Raw genomic sequence first — 15,975 nt, 5'->3', positions numbered from 1 at the left:
TTTGCTGCTTCTTAACTCTTAACTTTTAACACGCACACGCGCGCGCGCGCGCACACACACACACACACACACACACACACACCCCCCGTCCCTCTCCGGTTGAGCCTAGTGACTTCCATGGGATTTTCCTCTCTGCAGTATAGGTTTATCAGCCAAAACCAGCAGAATGAAATTGTGAGGTTGCTTCCCCTGAGGCTCTGCTGGCTGTCCTAGATTCTCATCCTAAGCTGTGCTCCTCCATTCCACTGCCTCGGAAAGAATTTGGCATGATAGAGAACCCTAATTGACAATGTCCTTTCCTAGTTATTTCTGCTCCTACAGAGAGAGCTAGATAAAGCTCATTCCTTTCTGCCCTGAAAGGGTGTTATCCCCCACCTCCCTCCATTTCATCCCTTTGGACTCTTGAGCAAAACAGCTACTTCACATATCTGAAAATCTGGAACAGTTAAGTCCTAGTGGAGCAGGTGCTTAGGCCAGCCATGGACAAAATCACAGAGTTAGGGAAACATGGCATCTAACAGCACATTTTGATGCCTCCTCTTTCATCCAGCAGTGTGGCCTTCTTCGAAATGGAGAATTTTAGGATCTTAGGAGGTCTCAGAGTTTTTAAACAACCAACATCCATTCAAAGTTCCCCATTCTTCCTCTCATCTGTTGTCTCCACAGAGGTTAGAACATCTTCCTTCCATTTATAGATGCTCAAAGGTACCTCATAGACCAGTCTAGTCGAAGTCCTTTAATTTACAGTGGAGGAAGGTGAGACTTGCCTCTTAGTGACAAGGCCAACTCAAGGAGTGAGTGTCAAAGGTGGAATTTAAGCCCAGGTCTTCTGACAGCTGAGTTTATTCTCTTAACACTGAACCACATTGTAATAATAATAGCTTTCATTTATATAACACTTTAAGGTTTGCACAGCACTTTGATGCCATCTTGATCTTCACAATAACCTTGATAAATAGGTAGCATTATTATTATCCACATTTTACAAGTGAGGAAACTGAAGCTTGGAAAGGTTACATGAGCTGCCCTTGGTCTTAAAACTAGTGAATGTAATTGTAGAAACACCTTCCACCAATCCAGATCAGCACTTCCTCTATAACTTGTTGTTTTAGAGGATGCCTTGGGAGGACTGAGAGGCTAAGTGACTTCACCCATGGTCATACAGTATGTCAGGTGCCGGACTGGCTCCCACACCTTCGTGACTTCCAGGCCAGCGCTGCATTCCCTTCAGCATCGTGCCCTTTATGCAAACCTTAAAGCACTAGGTAAATGTCAGCTATTATGGCCGAGGAGCACTTCATTTCTCGATTATTGGCATTGTTCCTCTCTCCCTTTTTGTTCCAAGAACAGATACAAACCATTGTCAATTTTGGCATAGGCTATAACAAGAAAGAAATATGAAGCTCACTTCCCATAATAGTTTGAAAAGCTATTCCTTTTAAATTTGTTTTGGTTCTGTGTTCTTCCTAAAAAATTCTCATCTACTCTGACTCTAGCTACAGGGGGGAATCTGTGATGAACAGCACTGTCATTTTCACTGTGTCAGTTCTGATAGTAGCTTTATTACTGCACCAAGGGCCGTGAATAGAAGTTTTTCTGTCCTTTATTAATAACTGGTATTGCTTTGCTAGGCTTAAAAAAATGTTTCGCTTGTGACAGTAGCTTTGGTAAAAGTCAGAGCAGTTTTACTGATGAGATATTTCTTTGAAATAACAAAGCTCTTATCAATCATTCATTGAAAAATACATGTTTGGCATTCTGGTGTGGGAGAAATTAAGTCATAGACCTATTGGCCAATTTTTGCAACTGCAATTGAAACAAGACTGCAAGTTGCTTCAGGCCACCACTTTTTTTATTTGTTTAGAGTGGATAAATTTATGGAAAATCTTGTTTTACACGTGGGAATGAGTAGGCCCAAGCTTTACCCAGCTTTTCCATTTAAAGACAATTCTGCATTTCTGGTTTTCTACCAAACAGTAGAAGGGAACTCTTTTTAAGGACTCTTTAACCCTAAATGCTTGTTCGTAGTCACAATCCTTTCCTACTTTCTAGTTGCCTGCTGTGGAAATTATCAGAGAGTCATAGCTTTGGGTTAGAGATTAACAGGAGCAGCCAGTAAGATTCTTAAACAGTAAAAGTCCTTCAGGTGCTGTACAAAGGACTTCTAAACCAAAGCAAAAGATGCATATATGGGAAATTTCTTATCAGAATTGTATCTAAATTAAATGATGTTCCCAGTTGAAGATGCTTGGTTCTTCATACTGTGTCTGTCCATTCTCTTCTCATCTCTTCAGATCCATTGGCCCCCGTCTGTCTGTCACTTGTTCTCGTAATCTCTGTCCTCTCTCTCTTTCTCTCTGTGCTCACATTGTCATGTCTATCTCTCACACCCACATGCAGTCTGGTTTCAGGGAAGCCTCACAGGTAAGATATCCCAGTATTTCAGCATTCTTTGAAAAAATCGGTTTGTTGCTCCCAAAACAATGTTGTACAGCTTCCTAGGATCACACGTGGTGTGATCACATCAAAGCCTAAACTGAATGGCTGTTTTTTCTTAGTGACTTTTCTCATGAGTCATGATGTAAGGCTTCCAGGAAGCTGAGTGTATTGCAGTTCTGTAACTATTTATTAGCTAAACCAGCAAGTGATCCTTGGGAGTTTACAATGTTTTGTTTTAAAGTAAAATTAGAGTAGGCTCCCCTCTGCCATCTTTTACTAGCTGACAGCATACTAAAGCAAGCATTTAAACTATATTAATGCCAACCCAGAAGGGTTAACAGTTTGAACTGGTCAGCAAACCTGGAGAGTACTAAATGGGCTTCCCCTAGCTTTGTCTTTATCCTAAGATACAAACCGTCTCAATGTTTATTTTTAAATGCAAAACCCTAAACTTACAGAAAAAAAAGAGTATGATTCTGAGTATCTGTGTCTGCATGATATATGAAGTTAGATTAGAATGCCAGTTGGTGATTAACACTACCCACCACTTGCTTCTACAGACAAACAATTAATTAGTTAGGAAGGAATCTTGCTTCCAAATCACTATAGTCCCCAGTTTCTAGACTTGAGAAAAAGAAAATACTAGTCCCTCCTCTGATGCGTAGACATATTTTATCCATCTGGTAAGGACCTGATGAGTTGTTATATAGCTTGCTTTGTATGACAGTTTGTGTTATCTTGAGTTCTGAGTTTTTCCTCTTCTTTACCCTCAACTCTTTAAAGATAACATAGCTTGTGAGGATCTAAGACAGTATGTGTTTGTGTTCCCGCACTGTTTTTCTTGAAAGTGTTTAATCTGCAAGTACTTTTGTTATCTTCAAGTGAATGGATAAGGTTGGTACTGAATTGAAAAAAAGTCAGTCTGTAGTTTTTAAAATGCATGCAGGAGAAAGTGATCTCTGACTGTGCACAAAAGATTCCCTTTGGAACCCTAAAGTATGCACACATCACAAGCTTTGACACATCGTTGGGGTTTCTAGGCAAATATTTATTTTTTTAGAGAACACATTTTGGGGGAAACTAGTGAATGCTTTGGAATTGGAATGGTCTCTGTCACCAAATATTGCCCTTGTTTTTTCTTTTAAGGCCCTTAGCAGATAGTGAAAAACTACCAGTCCAAAGACATAGAAATGCAGAGACCCCAAAATCCCCTGAAAAAGAAGAAATTCCTGTGATAGAAAAGAAGAGCAAAAAACCCAAAAAGAAAGAGAAGAAACACAAAGAAAAAGAGAGAGAAAAAGAAAAGAAAAAAGAGAAAGAAAAAGAGAAAAAGGTAATTCTTGCTAGTTTCTTGCCCACTTGGGCACTAAACTCTTTGAGGGTAGGAGCTATGACTTCTTGTTTTCTATTTCCTCCCAGTTCCTGACATGCCTGGACTCTCCACAGGCGGAGTCATGGTGGCCTGGTGGGTGGGGAATAAGGACAGGAGGCATATGCTCTCTGGGCCTTGTTTCTGTCATCCATAGCATGGAGAGCTTGCATTACCCACCTCAGAGGACTGTGGTGGGAAAAGTATTTTGTAAACCTCAAGGTGTTATAGAAATTTGAGCCCCAGTTATAAATCAGAAATATTTTGTTTGTAAACCTTGTCAGACCACCTCTGCCTCCTAACTTGTATGTGAAGAATAAAGCCTTGGCTGGAACTTTTCTGATTGTTTTTGACTGAGGTGAATCTGTAGGATTTGCCTTAGCTAGGTCTTTATAGGTCTTTCTGGGTTAAAAACGGTGGAGCTGGCAGGGAATCACCCCTTGCCACATTCCAAAAAGCTGGAAAGCCTTCAGGTAAAGACCCAAGAACAAACTGTGATTCTTGTCCCAGGAAGCTCATCACCACAAAGGTGGTCCTTGAGCTCTGGATTCAGGGGGACAACAGCGGCTCAGGAAAACAGACTTCTAACAATACAGATATTTGTACCGTCCTCATCTCTTTCTGTGGTGACAATGGCAGGATCGTGGAGAGAGGGGCATGAGAGTTTGAGATGGACAAGAGCTGAGAGGCCTTCAAGTTTAACTGCCTCTTTTTACAGTTAAGGAAGCTGAGGCCCAGAGAAGAAAAGGGACTTGTTCTAGGTTATCTGGGAAATAAGCAGCATTGAAATTTGAATCCAGGGCCTTTTACTCCAGATTTACTGCTCTTTCCACCATACCACAGCATATTACCAACTAGTGCTGGCATTCAAGAAAAGTTATTCATGACTAAAAAAATTGGGCCAGTCATGTGGTTGAAGTTGAGGAATAATCACTGGACAGCCTAAGTACTGAAGTGATCATCTCTGAAACACCACTGGAACCAGAGGAGGGAGGGCTTCCAGCACATTGGGTGACTCCTCTGGAGGACGTACAGAAAAACATAGGCAAGAATTGCCCAACAGAGGAGTAACAGTCTACCAGCGAAGAGGGCATGTCCATGCCACTCAGATCATAGACTCATCGGGGCATCCACTGTGTTTCATGTTCCACTAGATGTTGATCCTCTGTGAATCACTGAACTATCATCTCTGTCCTCAAAACTTGTGTAACTATAATCTTAGGAGACACTGTGTTTGAAGCCATTAAGGCTATGTTTTGTTCTAACAAATAGCTAAATACTATTTTAAAATCTACTTTTTATTTATGTATCAATGAGTTAACACATTCCTGGACAAACTGAGCCAAATTCTTATTGACAGTCTAATTATTAATTAAATTAGAAGATGTCAGGAATCTAAGCATTTTTGTGGGGGGAAAAATGCCTCCATAATTATGACCTGAGTTACTATAGAACAAAACCCTGGCAATAAAGGGGGGCTGGCTGAGTTTTTCTTGTTCTTTGCTCTCTTTCCTCCTTTCCTTTGCCAGCCAGAGCAGGGGGGCAAGAACCACTTCTTGAGTCTGCAACACCTAGGAAGAGAAGGAAAGGAATATAGGGAAATCTTTAGAGATAGTGGACAGCAAAGGGGAAGGTTGCTCTGTTCTGCCAAGGAGTCCAGATGAAAAGGATGTTTATAAATTAGGAACTGGGTAAGAACATAGTCACACAATTCTCTTCTACCATTCTCTCCATGATGGTAAGTCATGTCTTAATAGGATGTGAGAGAGAAAAACTGAGTAACTTCGTTCATATGTTTTAAAAGAAAAAAAAAGCCCATGACCTTATTTTTCCTGCTGAAACCTCATCCCTTCTTTATTTAAGGGGGAAGACTTGGACTTCTGGCTTTCTGCTGTTCCACCAGCTGCCTCCACAGCACAATCACCTGTAAGTGCACACAGTCCACACAATTGCCCTTTAGAGATATGAGAGCATACTCTGTTAGGCTTAAGAATGAGTGAAAATACCGTCCAGTCCGGAAATGACTGACAATGTGAGTGGCTCCATTGAATTGTCAGCAAGTTCACTGTATTCTCATGGGCAAGTGTCTTGCCAGAGTTGTGTGGCTTCAAGAGGAAGCCAGGCTGGTGCATGGTGGTGACACTGGCAGTGAGGATAGTACAAGCCATGTATCTATAGAGGAGCATCAGTGCTGCCACTTATTTCAGGAAATGCCTTTCAAGCTAGAACCACTTTTTGTTTTCTTTTTGTTGTTATCTTTGCTCCATTGGTCACCTCCAAATAAAGTTCTTTAGGATATTTGAGGGACATTTTCTTCTATTTGTGATCCCTTTTTGAGAAAATCTATGAGCCCTTGGTTTCATACTTCAAGTTTTCTTCTAAATATTAAAGCTTATTTGCCATCAAGGTATTTTTCCTCCAAAATTGATGTTGGTAAGAGGTCTTTGAGAGGAAAGAACTTGACCATCTTCTTTTGAATTTCTTCTTGGTATTTCACAAGATGATGGGCACATAGATGCTTAATAAATGTTTATTAAGTCAAGTGGACTATTTCCACTTCTCCAGCCAAAGATAATCACAGTTGGGAAAGAGGTTTGAAAACCTGACTTTCATATTGACCTTTGAAAGTGGCGCTGCTGCTAGCTTAGGAATTATTTGTAGTGTTTAAGGCTAGAGTAAAACTCCAGCACCTTAAGGGGTAAAGGTTAGCTTGGTTTGCAGGAGGAATTAGGGCTTCCTAAAATGATTATTGTGTTTTCCTCTTTTTTATTTAAATCAGACTACATTAGCCCTCTAGATCCATTAGCCTCATACATATGCTGACATGGACTTGTTTGTATCCAATTCACTTTAATTAAAACAAACTTTTTATCCTTTTGTGCAGAATGAACCCAGTGTAAATACAGTTATGGCTGTGCCTGAAGACTATGAGGAACCTAAGAAAGAAGAGAGAGAAGATGAAGAGGATGATGAAGAAAAGGTAAGCAAATATTACAGCAGTTCAAATAGAGGTAGTTGTTTCTTAATAAGTGTTGATTGGAACTTTGACTTAGGAATTCTGATAAGCACAATAACCAACTACAATTCCGGAAGCGCCTTGAAGAAGCATGTTACCCATCTCCTGACAGAGGCGATGGTTTCCAGGTGCCAGTGAGACATAGATTTTTTGGACAAAGCCAATCAGAAATTTGTTTTATTTGATTATATGCATATTTATTACAAAATTTATTTTTCTTTTTTTTTCCCCCAGTGGAAAGCGGTAGTAGAAAAAGGAAATAATTTTTTGTTTCTGTTAATTTAATTTTCAACAAATTAAAGATAATGACCTCAAAACAAATAAATAAATAATGATTGAATAATAGACTTCTGTAGCTCTTGCAAAGAAAAAGGCAAACTACTGTTGAAACTAAGAGTATCATAGACAACCTAAGGGCCACACTGCCTGGACTATGCAAACTTCCCAGAATGGGAGCAATCCGAAGTTATAATATGGCAGTCCCCAAAGCTAATGCAGTCTTAGGCTGCGTCATGTCCAATACTAAGAGGAGATTGTCCTGCTGTCTGTCTTAGCCAGACTTAGTGTATTGTGTTCCCTGCTAGGCGCCACCCTTTAGGAAGGTCATCGATAAGCAAGCTAGAGAGTGTCCAGAGGAGAGCACCTAGGATGGGACAAGGTCTTAAGATCACACCATATGAGCATCAACTGGGTCTTAAGGTCACACCATATGAGCATCAACTGAGCTGTCTTATATGAAGGAAGCATTAGACCTGTTCTGCTTGACCCTAGAAGTCAAAATGAGGGAAATTTAATCTTGATGAAAGGAGAATCTTCCTAACAATTAGAGATATTAAAAAGTAGAATGGACTGCTTCAGGAGGTATAGTGAGTTTTTTCTCACTGGAGCTCTTTAAGGGAAGGCCATGTCAGATGTATTATAGAGTAGATTTTTGTTCAGGTTTGGATTGGACTTGATCCCATTTGAATAAGATCTTTTCTAACTTAGAGATTCTGGGAGATGGTAGTTGTTGGCCTAGAAGTGGGAAAGTACGGTGTTTTCTGTGGTATTTTTTAATCCTGGAGTTCTAGTCTGGCTGAGGCACATAGCAAGTCTAGGGGCATAGAATAAGATTAGCCTGGTGAAAACCTCATCAGATAAAGGGGTTGGTTACTCTGGAGGGAGTCTGGAACCACTGAGGGATTTTGAGCCCAGGAAGGGCATGCAAGATCTCAGGACGAGGAGGTAATAAGGCTCTTAACGTTACGGGGGAAAGAGGAAGTTAGAGGGTTGTCTTTGCAAAATTTGCTTTGGAATTTGATGCTTTAAAGTTGTGTCAGAAGTATAATTTATAGATATACTAGTCACTTTCCCGAAATGTTGACACCTCAACTGTAAGGAACCATTTTAAGAATTTATTGTTGACTCTTTTTTTGGTTCTAGAAATCCTCCAAACATAAGAAGAAAAAGCATAAGAAGGAAAAGGAAGAGAAGTCCAGGGACAAAAAGAAATCCAAAAAGAAGAAGCATCCAAGTGAAGATGAGCAAGTAGAGGCCATACAAAATGGCACCCTTGATGATGAGCCCCTCCCGGTGAGGGGGTACTCAAGACTACAGGAAGTTGGGAATGAGCTCCCCTAGATGGAGGGGAGGCAGTGGTGGACACTTAGAGCCAACCAGAATTTACCCTTCAGATTACCACAGACATGAAAAGGGGAAAGGAAGGGACTTTGGCTCAGCAGAATTTATCCTCCCAGGGATCTCTGAGGGCTAGCACCTGCTCAGAATGGTTCCCTGGGCTGTCTCTCTGTCTTGCAGAGATGGTTTGATTATTATTGTGATAATTTGTGCTTCAATAGCCTTTCCTTCACATAAACCCTGGAAGGCTGAGTAGGGCAGGAATTATTATCTTGCTATGACAGTTGAGGACATGGAGACTCCAAGAGGTTGAGTAACAATAAATGAAGGAGCCATGATTTGCACATAATCCAGGACTCTTCCCTCTTTCTTCCCATGCTTCTTAGTAGCTTGTGGTGGTTTGGTTAGCAAGTTCTCCAGTGTTCTATGGATGTATAATAAGTAAACATTTATTACGCCCCTCCTACATGATAGGATACAAATAAAATAGACCCTGCCCTCGAGGAGTTTACATTTCTAATAGGACAGGCAACTTACACATATATAGGTATATACAAAGCAAATGGACCAGAAGACCCTGAACTGGAGGGTGGGAAAGACCAGGAAAAGTCTCCTACAGAAGGGCCCATGGTAGTGAAGGGAGGAGTCTGTTGTGTTGGAAGGGGGAAGCAGCTCAGAGGCTAGTTTGACTGGATGTAGTATGTGGAAAGTCAAGTAAGGTGTTGTAAAGCTGGAAGGGCAAGAAGGGCTTTAAATGCTAAAAAGAAGAATTTCTGTTTGGTCCTGGACGCAGTCACTTTAGTTGGGGGTGATATTGTCAGACGTGTACTTGAGGAAGGTCCCTTTGCCTGCTGTGGAGTGGGCAGAGGCTTACGACAGGGAAAGCCAATCAAGAGGCTGATTGAAATGGTACAGGAGGGAGCTGAGGAGGGCCTGAACTAGGCTGGTGGCCGTGGGAGGGGAGACAGGGGGTGCCTGCAAGCATTGTTCATCAAGGGTAGAGTTTCTGTTGGGCCTCTTGATCCCAAGCCAGGATTTTTCCTGGGTTCAAAGTAGCCACATAGTTCAGGCTTATTTTGTTTCCTAAGAGTAAAAATTAATTTATTCCCTTTAAATGGTGATGCATCATCCCTTTACTATGTTTTGTATACTCGGCACTTGTTAGCACCATTCTTGGGGCTAAGTTGTGTTTATTACCCCAAACTCCAAGATCATCAGCAAGATTTGTTAGCAGATGATGAGGGTTTCATTTACTCAGTGAACAGATTTCTTTACATACCATAAGGTTTCTGTACTGAAAATGTTTTCTTTTTTTTCCCTTAGCCTATGTCCAGTTACTGCCTTCTAGCTGAAAATTCTTTCATTAAAATGGTGAGTAACCTGATCTGGAGTATACCACTGTGGCTTAGAGCAAACGATCTAGTCTTAGAGCAGAGAGTGCCATCCTTCCTGCTGAGGTTGATTAGCATTGCTTGGGATGAGTCACCAGTTCCTCAACAAGGGGATATACTTGTCTTCTCACAAGGATGTGTGTTGCTAGTAACCCGCCCCCCCACCCCCTCACCCCCCAAAAAGGTGAGGCCACTATTTCCTTATTTGTGTTCATATAGCCTACATCTTTTTTTTGCAAATGAAACCTAATTATCCTGTTTAATTGGCATTATTTTTCTATGGAAATGTGCATATTTTTTCTTTTCATAGATCTTATTTTAGAATGAGACTGTTTTTGAACTAATGGTACATATTTCCAAGCTGTTCTTTAAATGAATAAGACACAGAAAGTGACAATCAGCATACTCTATTGGTCAGAGTATAGAATGTCCCCTGATATTTGCTATATCTCTAAAATGATTTTTTTTTTAATTTTCAGCATTTATTTTTTATTTATTTTATTTCACTAACTGAGAATTTGTACAAACCAGATTAGATTTTGAGGGGGAAAGTACAGCTTGCTTGCATTTGGGCAGCTAGGTGGCACAGTGAATAGAGTGTTGGGCCTGGAGTAAGGAAGACCTATCTTCCTGAGTTCAAATCTGGCCTCAGACACTTACAAGCTGTGTGACCCTGGGCAAGTCACTTAACCCTGTTTGCCTCAGTTTCCTCGGATATAAAATGGGCTGGAGAAGGAACTGGTAAACCATTTCAGTATCTTTCCCAAGAAAACCCCAAATGGGGTCATGAAGATTGGACATGACTGAACAGTAACAACAAACAGCCTGCATTGAAATTAGTCTGTTAGGATTTTTTCCCCTTATTTCTACTAATCTAGCTTTAACTTTCATCCTGGACTTAGCAAGTACTGAAGTATAAGTTTCATACAACTCCTTTCTGTCTTGGCTATTTGTAGACGTATGACATTCAAGGCAATCTTCAGAAGGATAGTCAAGTGACTGTGTCTGTGATTTTTGAAAACAAGAGTGATAGCTTCCTGAAAAGCATGGAACTAAATGTGCTGGATTCACTGAACACAAAAATGTCTCGGCCAGAAGGCACCTCAGTGCATGATGGAGTCCCTGTGCCTTTCCAGCTGCCCCCTGGTAAGCAACTGAAGCCAAACTAGTACATCTCTTTGATGGGGTTGGGGGATGAAATGAGGTGTAGGTGAGGAAAAGCTTTGATCTTTCATCCCAGTCTGGGTAGCAAAATGTGTGGCAAAGGACTTGAAAACCATGTCAGCCAGTCCCCTCCAAAGACTCTCAACTGAGAGGCATTTCATGGTAGTGTAGTAATGGATGATGGTAATTCCTGTGGTAAAGTCCAGAGATCCCACTGATGTTCAGCCAGTCTCCCAGTTATGGCAGATTCCCATCTGACCAGCTGTCCCCCAGTAGCACCATTACCAGACTTTGTATTCCAAGTCCTTAGCATAATGCCTCACATACAGTAATCGCTTAATGAATTTAGGCTGCTGATACAATCATGAAAACATTCAGCACTCACATGAATCTGGAATAGATTCATCATCACAACATGATAACCACATATGCTAATTACATTTTAGTTCCTATTTTCAGAGTACTTTAAGGTTTACAAAGTGCTTTCTCTCACTGCCTGCCTCTGAGGTAGGTTGTACAGGTGTTCTTATCCCCATCCTACTGATGAGGACACCGATGCTGAGAGTTTAAGGGGGTTTTACTCTGGTCATAGAGTAAACATAGGAGCCGAGATTGAGACCCAGGTCTGCTGACTCCAAGGCCAGTGTTCTCTCTACACTTGCCAGTCCAGGACTCAGTAGATTTGCTTCAGATCTAGAAGTTATCCCCAAAGTTCAGGAGCCAGATTTTTTCCCCCAGTTTTCAAGCAAAGAAAAACAAGAAGACTTACATCTAACTTTAGGTAAAAATCCCTTTGAGGGTTTCCAGGGCTCAGAAGGCCCATAGGACTTGAAGTTGGAAGGGACTAAAGAAGTCATTTATTCAAATCACTTTATTTTACAGATTAAAAAACTGAGGCCCAGTGAGGGGAAGTGATTTGGGTAATGTCGCACAGCTAGTAGCAAAGCCAGGATTCAAACCAATTCCACATCTGTACAGTGCTGCCTAATAGGATCTCAGTCTTCTAGAAAGAAGTGTTACTGAAGTTATTCTGATTGGTTTGAATATGAAGTTAGGATTGATTACCGTTCATTTTTATTAAAATCAGCAAATTCCATCATGTTTCATGAGTGGCCTATCACGTTAATCCCATAAAAGAGAAATTTACTGAAGAATCATCTTGTGAAAATTCATGCCCCTGAAGACCATAAGAAAGGTTATCTTGTGTTTTGTTACAGGCCCACCATTTACACACACACCCGCACACTCACTCACTCCTCTCCCCCCCCCCCCCCAGCAGTTCTCCACTGGGGTGCAGACTGTCACAGTGTCATAAGCCCAGAGGGGACCTTTCAGCTCATTTAGTCCAGCCTGCTAATTTTGATAGTGGGGACGCTAATGCCCCAAAAGGAAAACTGAATCAACCTGAAGCTTCCCAGCTAGTCAGAAACGAAGCAAGGGTCTGCACCCGGGTTCTCAGAAACTAATGATCATTATAGTTCAGTCGTGTCTGAATCTTCATGAGCCTTTGGACCATAGCATGCCAGTGCTGTCCATGAGGTTTTCTTGGCAAAGATACTGGAGTGATTTGCTATTTCCTTCTCTGGTGGATTAAGGCAAACTTGCCCAGGGTCACACAGTTACTAAGTATCTGAAGCCAGTTTTGAACTTGTATCTTCCCCATTCTAGGCCCAGCACTCTAACCACTGAGCCACCTAGCTGCCTCCATTACCACCACCAGTACCAACTTCCCTGCTTCTCAGGAGTATTCCTGAAATGTACTGTCTGGTGCTTCTTGAAAGCCCCAAAATATTATCTAAGTGTAGCTTCTTATTATTATGTTTAGATTTAGCTATTGATATAATTATTAACAACTAAGACTTGAGACATTTGATCTAGACTCAGAGTGTTAGTTTTCTAGTTCACCACAAAATAGGATAGTTAGGGCTGCCTCGTAAAAACAACAAAACACCCCCGAACTTCCCTTGTTCAGAATTATCTGGCTTTTTTCCTCCTCACCAACACACGTACTAAATGGAAGGCAGCTTTCTGATCTCAGGAAGAAATGATGGTGTCTTATGAGAACAAATCAAGGATAGGCACAGTGGAAGATGAAGGTACTTCCTTCCTCCTTTAGGTCCCTCTTCCCTTTAAGGAGCTTAATCTCTTGATAAACACATTGGGCAGATGAGAACTGCGTCATTAGTACATCTCCTTGTCTCATCTTCTTGTGATTTTCACACACCCTGCTTTTCCTGGTGTCTCATTTTTTTCTCCCTCACCCTTCTCTGTCCATGTCAGGAATCTCTAATGAAGCCCAGTTTGTGTTTACTGTTCAGAGCATCATCATGGCACAGAAGCTAAAAGGGACGCTGTCCTTTATAGTCAAAGTAAGTGCAGCATACTCTCTGTTTTTGTATTGAATCTGAACTGTGTGGGCTTTTGAGTTTGCATATAGAAAGCACTGCTTTTAAAGGGCTTCTCTGGAGCAGCATTTCACCTGTCACATTTCACTTGCTGACTGAACCCTCCAATGGGCCCGCCACCCGTCAGAGCAATTGTCCCAAAGCCAGGTTGTTTGCACTTTCATTGTTCAATGCTTGACCCTGCCTTAAGTTGAGCAGATCAGCTGTGATGGACTCACCAGCCAGTAGGAGAACCAGCTTGGAGCTGCTGGGTTCCTCCTTAAACCTGGCATTGCTTGAGGTAACTGGGGTCCATCCTCTTAACATAAAAAAGGAGGAAAATTTAAATATATCTGTGTTTAAAGGAATCCAGTAGGCTCTAGCCAAAGAGAAGATTCAAAATGGATTTCTGAAGGTATTATGTGATTTTACTTTCTAAAGCTGTTGTGATTTTTAGCCATGACATAGTTTTTAAAATGCAGAGCCAGGGAATGAATTTTAAAAATACAAAACCTGTCACCTCCTCCCCTATTCTCCCTTCCCATAACTTCAGTGGAATCACAGAACTGAGCCTGCCCCTGGGCTGTGGGCCTCCTTCATTTGTGCAGAAGGCCCCCCTCTGCTGTGGGGATGGTGCTGGAACCTGGGGATCCTGAGTCACTCCAGGGTCTCCCTTCTGCAGAGCCCCTGGCCTCCAATTCACCTCATTTCCTTTGGCCTGTTGCAGAATGACGAAGGCTCCACCCATGAAAAGCTAGATTTCAAATTACACTTCAGCTGCACCTCATACTTGATCACCACGCCTTGCTATAGGTAAGTGGGTAACAAGGGCAGCAGCTCCAACTTCCCTCACAGCTTCCTGTTCTGCACTCCTCACGCAGGCTCTTGCTTTGGCTATGTATGTCCAGCTGAGCTTTGGCTGTACATACCCTGGTTGTTGCATGAACTACCCAGTATGCCTTGCTAATCACTAAGCCTTTTTTTTCTCTAATTCATTTGTCTCCCATATTGTTTTGTTGAAGGAAACACAGTGGCTTTGGGTGACATTAATCTGAAGTTTCTCATGAGCTTACTTAAAAATGACATTTTGACCTAAAAAGAAAGTGTTCCCATCTCTAAAATTAGCATGAAAGTTTGTGACTTGTCAGCAGGAGATTTTGAGCCAGTAATGTCTTATATGGGACACTTGGGGATACCAGCCAGCCTCCAAGTCTGTTGTTGCCTTACCTTGGTAGTAAAGGTACTCTATTTTTTGTAAAAGTACTGTATCTTTTAACATCCCTTGCTGCCTTTAGTTCTTGTTACAATTCCTTTTTTTGGGGGGTGGGGAATTGATTGTGTACTATCTGGGGAGCCAAGAATGTTCATTCAGTGCAGTCTCTGGGTTGTCCTTCCCTCCCCGTTTTGTATTTTTGGGACAGTGATGCTTTTGCCAAGTTGCTGGAGTCCGGTGAGCTGAGCATGAATTCCATAAAAGTCGATGGAATTAGCATTTCTTTCCAACACCTGCTGGCAAAGATTTGTTTTCACCATCACTTTTCAGGTAAATTTATTTCATCTCTTTTACTAATTGTGGCTTCAGAAATTTTTTAACCTCTTCCCACCAACATTTAATAAAAGGGTTGCCACATCATAGTAAGTCAACCATCTGCCTTCCTCCTTTGGAATGGTTTCTGTTTTGGGGAATGCAGAATTAGAATACACTGAGGCACAAGCTGCTAGTGGGGAGATTCATGTGACTTGGGGCCATCTGTCCAAACTAAGGATCATAGGCTTATGGATTTGGAGCTGGAAGGGACATCAGACATCATCTTGTATAACCCTGTCATTTTACTGATGAAGAAATTAAGATTAAATGGCTTGTCCAATGATTTTCTTTATGTCAGTCTAAAATCTGCCTCTCCCTGACTTCCCATTGGTCCCAATTCTGCCTTGTAGAGCTAAAAAGAACAAATCTAATTCTTCTAAGTCTTCCCCAACCCAGCTTTCTTCTCGCTAAGCTAAAGGTCCCTTTTTCTTTCTTTCTTTCTTTCTTTTTTTGGGTAAGAAACTTTTGTTTGTGAACCTGATTACAAGATTAGAAATTATTTTGGGAAGAGGGGTTGGGCTTGACCCATGGCTCCCTTCCCAACCCCTGTGTTTTGGGGACCACAGTGGGACAGAGGCATCCTGTCCTCTTGGATGGGTCCTGATCTTGGGGAGGGAAGGGCCTAGAGTTTTTTTCAGCTCCATGGTGGAAGGAGGTCCTCTAGATAGCAGGGAGAGTGAGGATGGGATGAGGTAGGAAGGTAACTTCCTGACCTCTCTCTGGTACCCTGCTGGGTAAGCAGGGGTCAAGCTTAGTTGACTCAGCCCCCTGGGGGAAGTTAGGTGGGGTCTGAGGTTCAGCATCCGCCTTTCCCCCCTCCATCCTCACAGAGGCCAGAGATGGGATCAAGCCCAAGTTAAAGCTCAGGGTGGGGATTTTGCTCCTTCCTAACCTATCCCCCTTTATTGAATTTTCTCCCTTGACCCTGTCCCTTTAGAAAGTGTTTGTTTTCGATTACCTCCTCCTCCTATCTGCCCTCCCTTCTATCATCCCCCCCTTTTTTATCT

The 15,975-nt window shown here is 41.8% G+C and overlaps 1 protein-coding gene across 1 annotated transcript in view; it reads left to right on the top strand.

Annotated features, from left to right (window-relative positions):
• Positions 1 to 15,975, top strand: part of AP3D1 (adaptor related protein complex 3 subunit delta 1) — a 154,149-nt gene that overhangs the window by 128,127 nt on the left and 10,047 nt on the right. The window contains exons 22-30 of the mRNA XM_036755843.1: positions 3,586 to 3,772; positions 5,672 to 5,734; positions 6,693 to 6,788; positions 8,247 to 8,396; positions 9,765 to 9,812; positions 10,789 to 10,978; positions 13,277 to 13,365; positions 14,108 to 14,193; positions 14,802 to 14,923. Coding sequence (XP_036611738.1) covers positions 3,586 to 3,772; positions 5,672 to 5,734; positions 6,693 to 6,788; positions 8,247 to 8,396; positions 9,765 to 9,812; positions 10,789 to 10,978; positions 13,277 to 13,365; positions 14,108 to 14,193; positions 14,802 to 14,923 — 1,031 coding nt within the window. The remainder of the gene's footprint in view (positions 1 to 3,585; positions 3,773 to 5,671; positions 5,735 to 6,692; positions 6,789 to 8,246; positions 8,397 to 9,764; positions 9,813 to 10,788; positions 10,979 to 13,276; positions 13,366 to 14,107; positions 14,194 to 14,801; positions 14,924 to 15,975) is intronic.

This window comes from Trichosurus vulpecula, chromosome 1 (assembly GCF_011100635.1).
Source record: "Trichosurus vulpecula isolate mTriVul1 chromosome 1, mTriVul1.pri, whole genome shotgun sequence".
NCBI lineage: Eukaryota > Metazoa > Chordata > Mammalia > Diprotodontia > Phalangeridae > Trichosurus > Trichosurus vulpecula.
This window is presented reverse-complemented; position numbering and strand designations above follow the sequence as displayed.